This window comes from Salvelinus namaycush, chromosome 12 (genome assembly GCF_016432855.1).
Source record: "Salvelinus namaycush isolate Seneca chromosome 12, SaNama_1.0, whole genome shotgun sequence".
Classification (NCBI taxonomy): Eukaryota; Metazoa; Chordata; class Actinopteri; order Salmoniformes; family Salmonidae; genus Salvelinus; species Salvelinus namaycush.
Genome location: NC_052318.1, coordinates 17,201,382 through 17,217,614, shown reverse-complemented (window position 1 = coordinate 17,217,614; position 16,233 = coordinate 17,201,382). Strand labels below are relative to the sequence as shown.

The 16,233-nt window shown below is 43.5% G+C and overlaps 1 protein-coding gene across 1 annotated transcript in view; it reads right to left on the bottom strand.

Moving 5' to 3' along the window:
- Window positions 1–12,169, bottom strand: part of LOC120056785 (MAP/microtubule affinity-regulating kinase 4-like) — a 70,117-nt gene extending 57,948 nt beyond the window's left edge. The window contains exons 1-3 of the mRNA XM_039004991.1: window positions 12,119–12,169; window positions 1,825–2,022; window positions 746–799 (exon numbers count right to left, since the gene is read on the bottom strand). Coding sequence (XP_038860919.1) covers window positions 746–799; window positions 1,825–2,022; window positions 12,119–12,169 — 303 coding nt within the window. The remainder of the gene's footprint in view (window positions 1–745; window positions 800–1,824; window positions 2,023–12,118) is intronic.
- Window positions 12,170–16,233: the final 4,064 nt, after the last annotated feature.

The window sequence follows — 16,233 nt, the reverse complement described above, 5'->3', positions numbered from 1 at the left end:
CGGGATATACCCTGAACATGCTGATGAACATCAAATCATCTCACTGTGACAGCCCTCAGCATTCCCAAAGACACACTTGCAACTCATGCCAACCGCAAAACAAAATAGCTGCTTTCATTGTTGAACCAAGATATACACCTTCAAATCCACAGCTGTTCCATCTTCCAGTCACCCAGTCAGTCATCCAGTCGTCCTTCTAACCAGTCAGCCAGCCATCCTTCCATCTAGTAATCCAGTTATCCAGTCACCCAGTAATCCAGTCACCCAGTCATATAATTATGCAGTCAACTCGTCATCCAGTCGTCCTTCCATCCAGTCATTCAGTCATCCAGACATCCTGCCTTTCAGTCAGTTATCCAGTCATCCAGACATCCTTCTTTTCAGTCAGTTATCCAGTCATCCAGTTCACAGCACCTGTCAAACAGTATCACGTCCCTCTCTCTCACTCTTGCTCTCTCACTAAACGGGAGACCAGAGTAGCCGCGCTCCACAAAAACACTGATCCTGCTGCAGGTTTCCTGGTACTTCACTTTAGTAATTCAGTCATTGATAAACCTCACTTAATAAAGATGCCCCTGCCTGATTGTGAGACTTATGGTGTTCTTACTCAGTGTAATGTCAATGGGAAAAGAGGGAGTTTATTAAGCATTTATTAAGTGTTCATTAAGCGTTTATTAAAGTCATGTCCACTGTGACTGAGAAAAAACAGATTGATAATTTAAAAACGCAAATGGCCAATACTCACCTTTTGTAGGCTGGTTGGATTCAACTGAGTTTTGTCAATGATTTTTATTGCAACCTGGAGGAGGCATGAGGAGAACTTGGGGTCAGAGAAAGCAAAGGACATTTTACAAAAAAGCACAACAAGAAGACATAAACATCCCGGTAGTAAAACTAGTGGTCGCTAAGGGCAAAGCTAATGGGGATCCATCTAAATAAAAGAACAACCACAACTACAGATCCCCCTCCCATCCACTTCCTACCCCTCCTATCCATGACCAAGTCTCACATCTCTGCCCAAAATCCCATGTCCCCCCCAATCACTACAACAACCCAATCCCAAGACCAGGGTTCCCCAACTGATGACCCGTGGGTGGTTTTATTCCCACCTCCCCCTCTCTCTTTGCCTCGCTTGCTCTCTCTCCATCTCTCTCGCTTTCTCTCTCCTCCTCCTCTCTCTCTCTCTCTCCCTCTCTCCTCCTCCTCTCTCTCTCTCTCTCCTCCTCCTCTCTCTCCCGCCTCTCTCCCTCTCTCCACGCTGCTCTCTCTCTCTCTGTGCCGCTCTTTCTCTCTCCCCGTGCCTCTCTGTAAAATAATGTAAAAACACCAGGAAATCAGCTCCAAGCTATTTTAATTTTGGAAATCTGTTCCCAAGTATTCCCAAGCATAATAGAGAGACGTGATCCTATACAAATGTAAGCAAGGTTTGAAATTATTATGTTTAATTCAAATATTATATCTGTTTAGGCTTCTTGCAGTCAATTTGCAGTCTACAAATTATTTGTAATTATGTTCCGGCCCCCCGACCAGCCGCCCAAGAAAAAAAATCGGCCCGCAACTGAATCTAGTTGATGATCCCTGCCCTAGACTTTACATCCTATGCACCTGAAGAGATTTGAGATAATTTTCTTGGTATAAACACTAGAGTGAAGCTTCTGGCTATGCTGGTTCTAGGGGTCGATTTGGGATTGGGCCCCATGCATCCGTCCAACCCACATACCATAGAAATATACACTATTTCTATGCTTTCTATGACTAGCACCCTTCCTTTGCATCATGTACCTTACCCAACAACCCCCCACCCTCCCTGTGCCCCAGCCTCACCTCCTTGCCCGTCAGGATGTGGCGCGCCAGTTTGACCTTGGCAAAGTTGCCCTTGCCGATGGTCTTGAGCAGGCGGTAGTTGCCGATGTGCGGAGTCTCGTCAGAGCAGGAGGCCATGGAGTTCCTGCAGCGGGCACCCAGCGAGCGGCTGGACAGGCTGGTTCCCTTGTCTGAGCGGCTGGCAGCCAGGGACACATGCTGGGGGGAAGAGAATATATGGGAAAGGGGGGGGGGGGGGGGGGGTCACTACCAGCACCCTGATGACAATGACCACGTAAAGCCTGGGAACTCTAAAACTCTTTTCACACTATCCTGGTGACCCGAAACATACACTGAACAAAAATATAAATCACAACATATAAAGTGTTGGTCCCATGTTTCATGAGCTGATCAAATAATTCCCAGAAATGCTACAGTACATAGACACAAAATCTTATTTCTCTCAAATTTGGTGAACAAATTTGTTTACATCCCTGTTAGTGAGCATTTATCCTTTGCCAAGATAATCCATCCACCTGACAGGTGTTGTATATCAAGAAGCTGATTAAACAATATGTTCATTACACAGGTGTGTAAAATGTGCAGTTTTGCCACACAACACAATGCCACAGATGTCTCAAGTTTTGAGAGAGCGTGCAATTGGCATGCTGACTGCAGGAATGTCCACCAGAGCTGTTGCCAGAGAATTGAATGTACATTTTTCTACCATAAGCTGCCTCCAACGTCGTTTTAAAGAATTTGTCAGTACGTCCAAACAGCCTCACAACCCCAGAGCATGTTTAACCACGCCAGCCCAGGACTAGAGGTCGACTGATTAATCGGAATGGCCGATTAATTAGGGCCGATTTCAAGTTTTCATAACAATCGGAAATCTGTATTTTTGGACACCGATTTGGCCGATAATTTTTTTTTTTTACACCTTTATTTAACTAGGTAAGTGTTTAAGAAAACATTCTTATTTTCAATGACAGCCTAGGAACGGTGGGTTAACTGCCTTGTTCAGGGGCAGAACAACAGATTTTTACCTTGTCAGCTTGGGGATTCATTTTTGCAACCTTCCGGTTACTAGTCCAACGCTCTAACCACCTGCCTTACATTGCACTCCACGAGGAGCCTGCGTGGCAGGCTGACTACCTGTTACGCGAGGGCAGCAAGAAGCCAAGGTAAGTTGCTAGCTAGCATTAAACTTATAAAAAACAATCAATCAATCTTCACATAATCACTAGTTAACTACACATGGTTGATGATATTACTAGTTTATCTAGCGTGTCCTGTGTTGCATATAATCGATGCGGTGCCTGTTAATTTCTCATCGAATCACAGCCTACTTCTGTCACGCCCTGGCCATAGAGAGGCTTTTATTCTCTATTTTTGGTTAGGCCAGGGTGTGACTAGGGTGGGCATTCTAGTTTCTTTATTTCTATGTTTTCTATTTCTTTGTGTTTGGCCGGGTGTGGTTCTCAATCAGAGGCAGCTGTCTATTGTTGTCTCTGATTGAGAACAATACTTAGGTAGCCCTTTTTTCCACCTGTCTTTGTGGGAAGTTAACTTTGTTTGATGGCACATAGGCTTAAGCTTCATGGTTTGTTTTGGTATTGTTTATTGTTTTGTTGGCGACATCTACTATTAAAAGTATGTACGCTCACAACGCTGCACCTTGGTCCTCTTCTTTTCACTGCCGTGACAGAACTTCCCACCACAAGCGGACCAAGCAGCGTGGTAAGGAGGAGCAGCGGGTTCAGGATTCTTAGACTTGGGAGGAAATCCTGGATGGGAAAGGACCTTGGAGGCAGGCTGGGGAATATCGCCGTCCAAAAGAGGAACTGGAAGCAGCTAAAGCTGAGAGGCGACGGTATGAGGAGGCAAGTCTTCGAAGCAGGCACGAGAGGCAGCCCCCAAACATTATTCAGCGAGCAGGGCGAGCGGAGTTGGTCACGGTTCCAGTGCCATGTTTTCCGGTTTTACGCACCGTGCCTTCAGTGCAAAGTCACAGCCCGGTGCGTGCAGTACATGCTCTCCGTACCTGCCGCGTAAAGAGGGGTATCCAGCCAGGTAGGGTGGTGCCGGCTCAGCATTCCTGGTCTCCAGTGCGCCTCCTCGGCCCGGGTTATCCTGCGCCAGCTCTACGATCCTCAGTTCGCCAGGAGAACCCAGTGCGGCCTGTTCAAGCTTCCCGCATGTGCCGGGCTAAAGTGGGCATGCAGCAAAAAGGAGAGGTGCACGTGTTAAGCACCAGATCTCCAGTGCTCCCCCACAGTCCGATTCAACCTGTGCCTGCGCTCTGGAGGTGCTGGGCTAAAGTGGGCATTCAGCCGGGAAGAGTGGTGCCAGGGATACGCACCAGATCTCCAGTGCTCCCCCACAGCCCGGTCCATCCAGTGCCTCCTCCAAGGACGAGGCCTCCAGCGACGGTCCCCAGTCCGGAGCCTCCAGCGACGGTCTCCAGTCCGGAGCCTCCAGCGACGGTCTCCAGTCCGGAGCCTCCAGCGACGGTCTCCAGTCCGGAGCCCCCAGCGAGGGTGCCCAGTCCGGGGCCCGCAATGAGAGTGCCCAGTCCGGGGCCCGCAACGAGGGTGCCCAGTCCGGGGTCGGCGGCGAGGGTCCCCGCACCAGAGGCGCCACCAAAGTGGGGGGAGCCAGAGGCGGAGGGGGTCTACCTCCCGCACCAGAGCCGCCGCCGTAAAGGAGGCCCACCCAGACCCTCCCCTTTAGAGTCAGGTTTTGCGGCCGGAGTCTGCACCTTGGGGGAGGGGGGGGGGGGGGTACTGTCACCGATAATAACTACACCCTAAAACTTTCTACCTGGACATGTTGAAGACTCATGTTAAAAGGAACCACCAGCTTTCATATGTTCTCATGTTCTGAACAAGGAACTTAAACATTAGCTTTTTTACATGGCACATATTGCACTTTTACTTTCTTCTCCAACACTTTGTTTTTGCATTATTTAAATTAAATTGAACATGTTTCATTATTTATTTGAGGCTAAATTGATTTTATTGATGTATTATATTAAGTTAAAATAAGTGTTCATTCAGTATTGTTGTAATTGTCATTATTACAAATATTTTATTTTATTTTAAAATCGGCCGATTAATCGGTATTGGCTTTTTTGGTCCTCCAATAATCGGTATCGGTATCGGCGTTGAAAGATCATAATCAGTCGACCTCTACCCAGGACCTCAACAAACTCATTCTGATTGGCTGGGCCTAGCTCTCCAGTGGATGATGCCCCCCAGCCCACCCGTGGCTGCACCCCTGCCCACCCGTGGCTGCACCCCTGCCCAGTAATGCGAAATCCATAGATTAGAGCCTAATGAATTTATTTCAATTGACTGATTTCCTTATATGAACTGTAACTCAGTAAAATCTTTGAAATTGTTGTATGTTGCGTTTATATTTTTTTGTGCAGTATACTTAGCTGGCTCTGATATTTTATTTTCACATTGCCTTCTCTAGTACGTTTCCAGCAACTATAGTGGATGCGTAACCAGGCCAGCCCAGTACAGCTCGGCGAGAGACCAATAGCCCTTTCACACTACTGTGCCAATCGCTGACCTGAACCACACTACTGTGCTGGCTTGGATGGAAGGAATTTTATTTTCAAATGGCCCCTTCCAGCATAGTTTCAGCAACTATGGTGGATGTGTAACCAGGCCATTACAGTTTGGCTCGGCATGGTAGTGTTTAAGGTACTATTCTACTGGACTGGTGTAACGTTCGTTGTATGAAGGAAGAGAGGAGGACCAAGGCGCAGCGTGAAAAGTATCCATTTTAATCGAATACGTTAAACAAACAAAATAACGATAAACGAGAATAACACAAAACGAAACAGTTCTGTCTGGTGCAGACACACAAAGCCTCAAAATAACCACCCACAAAACCCAACACAAAACAGGCTACCTAAATATGGTTCCCAATCAGAGACAATGACTAACACCTGCCTCTGATTGAGAACCATATCAGGCCAAACACAGAAACGGGAAAACTAGACACACAACAAAGAATGCCCACTCAGCTCACGTCCTGACCAACACCAAAACAAAGTAAACTCAAAAGAACTATGGTCAGAACGTGACAACTGGACTGCCATTATAGCATGGTGGCTCTGGCTCTCCAATAGGACAGGGTAATACTGAGAGTGAAGACATCCAAGCAAGATAACACTGATGTAACATTGTTTTTTCCCTAGATCCATTTGTTCATGCAGTTGAAGTAGGAAGTTTACATACACCTTAGCCAAATACATTTAAACTCCGTTTTTCACAATTCCTGACATTTAATCAGAGTAAAAATTCCCTGTCTTAGGTCAGTTGGGATCACCACTTTATTTAAAAAATGTGAAATGTCAGAATAATAGTAGAGAGAATGATTTATTTCAGCTTTTATTTCTTTCATCACATTCGCAGTGGGTCAGAAGTTACATACACTCAATTAGTATTTGGTAGCATTGCCTTTAAATTGTTTTACTTGGGTCAAACGTTTTGGGTAGCCTTCCACAAGCTTCCCACTACAAAGTTGAGTGAATTTTGGCCCATTCCTCCTGACAGAGCTGGTGCAACTGAGTCAGGTTTGTAGGCCTCCTGGCTCGCACATGCTTTTTCAGTTCTGCCCACACATTTTCTATAGGATTGAGGTCAGGGCTTTGTGATGGCCACTCCAATACCTTGACTTTGTTGTCCTTAAGCCATTTTGACACAACTTTGGAAGTATGCTTGGGGTCATTGTCCATTTGGAAGAACCATTTGCGACCAAGATTTAACTTCCTGACTGATGTCTTGAGATGTTGCTGCAATATATCCACATAATTTTCCATCCTCATAATGCCATCTATTTTGTGAAGTGCATCCGTCCCTCCTGCAGCAAAGCACCCCCACAACATGATGCTGCCAACCCCGTGCTTCACGGTTGGGATGGTGTTCTTCGGCTTGCAAGCCTCCCCCTTATTCCTCCAAACATAACAATGGTCATTATGGCCAAACAGTTCTATTTTTGTTTCATCAGACCAGAGGACATTTCTCCAAAAAGTACGATCTTTGTCACAATGTAAACCGTAGTCTAGCTTTTTTATGGCGGTTTTGGAGCAGTGGCTTCTTCCTTGCTGAACGGCCTTTCAAGTTATGTCGATATAGAACTCGTTTTACTGTAGATATAGATACTTTTGTACCTGTTTCCTCCAGCATCTTCACAAGGTCCTTTGCTGTTGTTCTGGGATTGATTTGCACCTTTCGCACCAAAGTACGTTCATCTCTAGGAGACAGAACCCGTCTCCTTCCTGAGCAGTATGACGGCTGCGTGGTCACATGGTGTTTATACTTGCGTACTATTGTTTGTATAGACGAACGTGGTACCTTCAGGCATTTGGAAATTGTTCCCAAGGATGAACCAGACTTGTGGAGGTCTACAATTTTTTTCTGAGGTCTTGGCTGATTTCTTTTGATTTTCCCATGACGTCAAGGAAAGAGGCACTGAGTTTGAAGGTAGGCCTTGAAATACATCCACAGGTACACCTCCAATTGACTCCAATTATGTCAATTAGCCTATCAGAAGCTTCTAAAGTCATGACATCATTTTCTGGAATTTTCCAAGCTGTTTAAAGGCACAGTCAGCTTAGTGCATGTAAACTTCTGACCCACTGGAATTGTGATACAGTGAATTATAAGTGAAATAATCTGTCTGTAAACAGTTGTTGGAAAAATTACTTGTGTCATGCACAAAGTAGATGTCCTAACCGATTTGCCAAAACTATAGTTTGTTAACAAGACATTTGTGGAGTGGTTGAAAAACGAGTTTTAATGACACCAACCTAAGTGTATGTTAACCTCCGACTTCAACTGTAGGCGGAGGTTTAATGGACTGAAAGCAACACCCAGGACTGCTGGTACACCATAGTTCTACACTGAAATTATATTCTAAGTTGGTATATTATCTTTGATTTGCACAACATCATGCCTGGGCTGCGTTCAACAGGGCACAATGTTGTGGAACGTTTAGATAGAAACATATAATGTAGAACAGATGTCTCTCTACAAACATGTAGACTAAAGAATCATGTTCTATTCATGATATTTATATTTGCGACGCTTCACAAGGTTTACCTACGGAACGTGGCCCTAGTGCAGCTTGAATAGAAATACCTGAGATCATTCACTTCTAGGTAACAGATGTTGCTGAACATATGAATATGTCATTATAAATACTACTTTCATAGAACATCTTGTGCCAATTTTGGACTTTCTGATCTGTCTGATACCTGGGACAAATGTACTACTGTGTGAGGTGACTATCAGTGGTGGGAAAAGTACCCAATTGTTCTACTTGAGTAAAAAATAAAGGTACCTTAATTTAAAATGACTTAAGTGAAAGTCACCCAGCAAAATACTACTTGAGTAAATGTCGAAACGTATCTGGTTCTAAATGTACTTTAGTACAGTGGTGGGAAAAGTACTCAATTGTCATACTTGAGTAAAAGTAAAAAGCACAAGTAAATGCAATACATCAAAATTCCTCTATTAAGCAAACCAGATGGCACCATTTATGTTTTTTTTATTTAGGAACAAACAGAAGCACACTCAGACATCATTTACAAACGCAGTATTTGTGTTTAGTGAGTCCGCCAGATCAGAGGCAGTAGGTATGACAACACGTTATATTGATAGGTGTGTGAATTGGACCGTATTGCTACCCTGCCTGAGCATTCTAAATGTAACGAGTACTTTTGGGTGTCAGGGAAAATGTATGGAGTAAAAAGTACATATGTTCTTTAGGAATGTAGTGGAGTAAAAGGAAATGTTGTCAAAAATATAACTAGTAAAGTACAGATACCCCCCAAAAACGACTTAAGTAGTACTTTAAAGTATTTTTACTTAAGTAATTTAAACCACTGGTGACCAGTCACATAATGTCCGTGTTAAATACTTAGTCATAGGCCAAGATGCCAAGATCACTGATGTTACTTCTAGCACTACAAATACTGAGCTCGTGTACATCAAACCTGGGTTCAAATACTATTTAAAATCTTTCAAATATTTTGAGTGTTTGTTTTAGACTGCCTGGAGTGCCATTTGTGCAGGATTTGCAATTTTGGGAGTTTTCTATCGGCTCTATTGCAAGAGGCAAGCTCAATCAAACACAGCTAAAGTATTTGAAATTATTTCAAATAGAATTTGAACCCAGGTCTGGTATGCATCACATGCTAGTAAGTGCTCGATTTCAGGACCCAACAGCTTTAGTAATAGGTGCTGTGAAGATCCAATCCAAAGCTTGAGTCATGGCTAATTTTCAGTCATTCAGACAGGCAGCAGAGCATAAGAAAAAAAGACACCAATATGCTTTTTACAGGAACAAAGATAAAATGTACAGCTCCTTGTCATGTGATCAAAAGGAAACAGGGCCCAAAAAAACACGAGAATAAGATGCCAGTAAGAGAAGGAGAGAAAAGAGAGAGAAACAGAGAGAGCGAGAGAGAGATGCGGCGAGAGAGAGAGAAGCGCAGAGAGAGGCAAAGAGAGAGATGCGGAGAGAGAGAGCGGCGCAGAGAGAGAGAGAGAGGCTGAGAGAGAGAGGTAGAGAGGTAGAGAGAAAGAGAGGTGGACAGAGAGAGAGAGAGAGGCAGAGAGAGTGAGAGAGAGAGAGTGAGTGAGCGAGAGAGCAGATGCAGGCACAGTGGTCCCTGGCCGGTCTCGAGGCCTGAGGCTTAACACTTCCATCCCCTCAGCATGTCCTCCTGCTCTCTGCCTGAATGGCAATCTATTCCCTTTAAAATGCACTACTTTTGAATAGGGCCCATCTGGTCAAAAGTATCAAATCAAATCAAATTTTATTGGTCACATACACATGGTTAGCAGATGTTATTGCGAGTGTAGCGAAATGCTTATGTCCACTAAATAAGGAAGAGGCCCATGGGGCTCTGGTCAAAAGTAGTGCACTTTATAGGGAATATGGTGCCATTTGGGACGCTCAACAGTCTCCACACAAATATGTGGGATTTGTAATAATGACAGATTGCTTCATCAAACAGTTCCTTGATAAACACACATTTCAGCAGAGAAATTACCATTTATGGAATCACATCTAAAGAGGAACCCCCATACACAAGAGCATAGTATTTTAAGCAAATTAGATAGGCCTACAGTGTATTTGGAAAGTATTCAGGCCCCTTCCCCTTTTCCACATTTTGTTATGTTACAGCCGTATTCTAAAATTGATTAAATAAAAATGTTCCTCATCAATCTACACACAATACCCCATAATGACATATCAAAAACAGCTTTAGACATTTCTGAAAATGTATACATTTTTTTAAACAGAAATACCTTATTTACATTAGTATTCAGAACCTTTGCTATGAGACTCGAAATTGAGCTCAGGTGCACATGTTTCCATTGATCATCCTTGTGATGTTTCTACAACTTGATTGGAGTCCACTTGTGGTAAATTGATTGGACATGAGTTGGAAATGCACACACCTGTCTATATAAGGTCCCACAGTTGACTGTACATGTCAGAACAAAAACCAAGCCATGAAGTCGAAGGAATTGTCCGTAGAGCTCCTAGACTGGATTGTGTCGAGGCACAAATTTCGGCAGCATTGATGGTCCCCAAGAACACAGTGGCCTCCATTCATTCTTAAATGGAGGAAGTTTGGAACCACCAGAACTCTTCCTAGAGCAAGAACCCGATGGTCAGTCTGACAGAGCTCCAGAGTTCCTCTGTGGAGATGGGAGAACCTTCCAGAAGGACAACCATCTCTGGAGCCCTCCACCAATCAGGCCGTTATGGTAGAGTGGCCAGACAGAAGCGACTCCTCAGTAAAGGAACATGACAGCCCACTTGTAGTTTGCCAAAAGGCACCTAAAGGACTCTCAAACCATGACAAACAAGATTCTCTGGTCTGATGAAACTAAGATTGAACTCTTGGCCTGAATGCCAAGCATCACGTCTGGAGGAAACCTAGCACCATCCCTATGGTGAAGCATGGTGGCGGCAGCGTCATGCTGTGGGGATGTTTTTCAGCAGCAGGGACTGGGAGATTAGTCGGGATCTAGGGAAAGATGAATGGAGCAAAGTACAGAGAGATCCTTGATGAAAACCTGCTCCAGAGGGCTCAGGACCTCAGACTGGGATGAAGGTTCACCTTCCAACAGGACAACGACCCTAAGCACACAGCCAAGACAACGCAGGAGTGGCTTTGGGACAATTCTCTGAATGTCATTGAGTGGCCTAGCCAGAGCCTGGACTAGAACCCATCAAACATCTCTGTGAGACCTGAAAATAGCTGTGCAGCAACGCTCCCCATCCAATCTGACAGAGTTTGAGAGGATCTGCAGGGAAGAATGGGAGAAACTCCCCAAATATAGGTGTGCCAAGCTTGTAGTGTCATGCCCAAGAAGACTCAAGGCTGTAATCGCTGTCGAAGGTGCTTCAACAAAGTACTAAGTAAAGGGCCTGAATGCTTATGTAAATGTCATATTTCTGTATTTTTTTTATACATTTGCAAAAATGTCTAAAAACCTGTTTTCGCTTTGTCATGTTAGGGTATTGTGTGTAGATTGCGGATTTTTTATTTAACCCATTTTAGAATAAGGCTGTAATATATCAAAATGTGGAAAAGTCAAGGGGTCTGAATACTTTCCGAAGGCGCTGTAGATAGATAGATTATGTTTATTACTAATCTCTATTGTTGCTTGTGCGGGCCCGACTGCTACTGGTTAGAGGCTGTAGCGGATGGCGCTGCGCTGTTTAACCCGATAGCTCTGTATAGTCCGCTATACGCAGCAATCAATTGCATTTGCACAACATTGTATGCAATGATCCGAAAGAATAAACCTTAAATCAATCAGACTAGTGAAGCTTTCTCCTTTTTATTAATAGGGTACGACAATATGCCAGTCATAACGGCTGGAATACACCGGCAGTACGTGACATCACTATCTATACAGCGTTATAAATAGGTGACGGTTAGTATGAAGCTTCTGCGCATATCCACTGACTGAGTGTTATCGTATGCGGATGGACTCATCCCGGTCTGTTCGCCTATAGCCATCATCTCTTTCGCTGTTAAGACGTTCAAGGATACGGCCCATTTTGAGAACCTGCTATGCTAAATATCCATCCACTCTCATAAACAGGCTCCCTTTTCAAACAACCAAAATGCACACCATATAATATGCGCTACAAATAAATATGGCGAATGTAAGGCACCATATTATGAGACATAAAACAATAATCCACATAGGATGCAGAATTTTTGCATGCACACAAATTATGGGGATAGCCTAATAATTCCACTTACATGGTCCGTGCCCCTGTCGTTCCCAGACGGTAACGCAGAACGAGAAGACATTTTCCCTGAGTTTTTCCAGAATTACTCTTTGTTTGCGCTTCTAATATTTATAGGATCAGGCTCCACTGATAATAACATCCGACATCGGCAGTTCCGCAGCTGAGACCAGGTCCAAATCAATATGTTTCTTCTCCAACCCGCGAAGCCGTGATCGAGAGGAGACTTCTGCCAATCATGGCAGCAGCAGCCAACCGATATCGGGGGTGTCCTCAAGCAAGCTGCATTTCTCTGGCAAAATTCTCTCAATTCGGAAATTTTGCACGAGAAGGAACGCAAACCCACGACTAAATGTAAAGCCAAATGTTTCTGTAGCGACTCTCCACCCCCTACCTCAGTTTGGCATACAAAACAAATATGGCTTCGGGAGGAGCGTCCCCGTTTATAATAATACAACTGTATGATCTACCAATGCCCCATCGCTGTCCTGCATGCAACCGACGGTGATTGCATCACTCCACGGGAAAACATAGGGTATTTTGCACGAAAAGGCCGAATCGTTCATAACCCGATTGTCCTGGTGGCTGCTCGGTGAGATGCGCCAATTCTCCCGTCAAAGACGCTTACTGACACATCCACCGACCGAAAACGCACTGCCTATTTTATGAGCGTAAACTTGAGCGTAAAATAAACCTATCCAAAACTGCAGAGGTAATGAGTGTGTTTAAATCACTGACCCATCTTCAATATGTATTATAGGCCTACTGCATAATTTATGTAGCCTATTGTTTGTTCTTGCATTTGTATCCAAACCGTTACAGTACATTACGATCGGTGCTATCCTGATTGGTTAGCTATAGCCTAAGCCAGTATATAGATAAACAAACACCCCGCCACGCTCTCCAATGCATCAATCCATTTTTAAGGTATTCTCCCAACCAAAGCCACCACTCCAGGGCAGGTGCACAAATTGGGATTATTGTAGGCTAGCCTACAGATCGACCAATATACCTTCTCTAGTCAAATCGGGAGCCTGGCCATTTTTTTTATGATATGAAGATTCATATGAATAAATTATTCCAAAAGGTAGAGTTAATTGGACATCACTTTTGGTATTGTAGACTTGGACTAGCCTAGTTACAACTATGTTGCAGATAAAATCAGGACTAGGCCTAAAGTGTATAGCCTAATATTAAAGTGTATAAGAAGTAAAGGAATTCAAATCTTTGCACATCTAAATCGTATATAAAAACAAAAATTGTATGTGTTATAAAATACAAGTCACAGCTGAGGGTAGACTATGTAACAATGTGTAATTACATGGTTATAACAGTTAAGCAGCCTTTGTAACAACAATGTTGATATTTTGATTTGAGCAAATATAGGTCAGTCTTTGTTGTTGTGAATTTTGATTTGGGTGGGGGTGGAATGGGGTAAAAATAGGATCTAACAGTTTCTTAGTCATAGGGTTGTAAAATTCCTCCAAACAGAATTTGGGGAAAGTTACTGGAATTTGGCAACCCTAAGCTAACCCTTTTCCTAACCTTAACCTACATCTCTTAACCTGCTGCGTTATTTATCCAAACCTGCTACGTAAATTCTCCTAAACTTTGTCATTAGTTCTCTTAAGCTGCAACATAAATTCTCCTGAACTTTGTCTTTATCACAAATTCTAATGAAGCAACAAGCAGCCTGGTCTCAGAGCAGGACGTATAATACGTTACGATGTCCAATTCATCTGATATTGTATGACGGGTAAGACATATGATAACACGTACTCTAATTCAGATGATATTGTACAACCGCAATTCCATTCGTAACGTAACATGATACTAAATGGAGGGATACAAATTTACATCCCATATCCTAAGAATTTCCCTGAAACCATACAAATCAATGCTATTGTGCCCTTGAGTAAAGCACTTAACCTTAAATTGCTCTCCATCCAGCGGAGCTGCTGTGGCTGACACTGTGCGCTGGTCAAAAGTAGTGCACTATATCGGGAATAGGGTGCCATTTGGGACGTAAACCCTGTCTATATGCAGCATTGTCTATTAACACATATACTATCAGCACATACTAACCCATGAGTTTGGTCATACTGATGCTAGAGCAACCAAGTAGATTGGGATCCTTTCCTATTCAGGTATGGGCCTTGTTCAAATACACTCAACATGCATCTTTCCTCCCTTCCTTTCTCCCTTGAGCTTATGTGAATTGGTGAAATTAATGTAGTGGACATCTTGATGTTAGATAGGTCATTACTTCAAGGAAGGGTGAAAGGATGGAAGGAAGGGTGTTTTTAAACAAGCCCTTGGTCTACCCAGGGGCACAACCCTGCAGTGCTTTAAAGCTTGCAGCAGATGGTACCAGTGTGTTGTCACAAAATCACACAGTAACTTTTTCACCAAACCTAATGTAGAAATACCTTTCATATAAAGTAATTGCCTTTCACAAGGCAATGGTCACAGTACTTTTCATATGATTCTCTTCTCATTTGTTTAAATACATTGACCATCACTTAATCCAACTGCGCTTAAGGTCTAGTCACTTCACCGTTTGGTAAACCTATAGATTTTAAACTGGTTTGTTTACTATATATGGATTTTGAGAACTACAGAAATAAAATGTGTGTTTGTTAAGTATAAACATCTAAATTACATGTATGATACCTGATAACCATACATAATGACTACTCGTTATTGCTAATTGATTTCACATAGTGATAACCACAATATGTTCACCATATAAAAGGGTGTGTGAACACTTGCAATTTCTTTCAATATAGATGGAGCAGGATAGATAGCAAGGGAGAGGAAGAAATCAAAGAGCTTGTAGACAAGGGGCCCGTCAGAGAGATGGGCATGGGCCCCATCAAAGATGTGGACATAAGAGAGAGGGAACTGTTGTGTCTAATGAATTCCGGGCCATCGTTGTTGACCATGTGGTAAAAAAAGGCCTTACCATGGCAGAGGCTTACCATCACCTCAGTCTGACAAGATCAACTGTCAATTCGATCATGGAAACATTTCACCAAGAAAACCGATAAGTCTGCAGGATATATACTATGCTTTACCATTACATTTACAGTAAATTACATTATAATGCGTGTAAATTCACAGAACATGTTACAGTATTCTTACAGTATGATTTATTGACTGTATACTCTGTCCTACCCTCAGAAGTAATAGAAGACCCTGTGGTGGTGGCCGTGTGCTGACCGACCAGCAGTGGTTGAAAGGGTGAGGGCCAGGAATGACATACGGCTGTCCGAAATAAAGAAGGCTATTGAGGAGAACGATGACATCTTTGCCGATGTGGCATCCATCAGCCTACCAACAATCACCCCGCCTTTTGAGGCGGCACTAGGTATCTATGAAACACATTTACCTGGTACCTTTTGAGAGGAACAACGACCTGGTGAAACAATTGCTGGCCAAGTATGTTCAGGTACAGCACTATATATTGTATTACTGTTACTATGATGCACATGTTACTTCACAATACCATATTGGATCTATATTGTAAAAATAACGAATCAAAATATATTTTTAGAGGGTGATGGTGCTTGATGCTGCTGTGAACCAACACAAGTATATCTTTGTTGATGAAGCAGGCTTCAAAATGGCCAAAACTCAGCGCCGTGGGCGGAACCTCATTGGTAAACGGGCGACCGTCCAAGTGCCTGGACAACGTGGGAGAAACATCTCCATGTGCACAGCCATCTCTGACAATGGTATGGTAGAATGTAGGCCATCACTTGGATCCTGTAACGCTGTGCACCCCATTGTGTTTCACAATGAAATTGAGCAGGCCTGTCAAGGTGAAGGGGTCACCTATGTCATTGTGTGGGACAATGTCAGGTTCCACCATGCAGAGGTTTTTCAGGAATGGTTTTGGGCCCTTCCCCAATTCTTGACCCTATACCTGCCCCATACACTCCTTTCCTCAACCCTATTTTTTTCAGCATAGAGGTGGAATGTGTTTACGATCATCATCCCCATGAGCGTGCCACCCTACTTCTGGCCATGGATGAGGCACACAACGTCAAACTTGGATTCGCCATGCCAAAAGGTTTTCCCCACGGTGCATAAACAATGAGGACATTCACTGTGACATTCATTTAA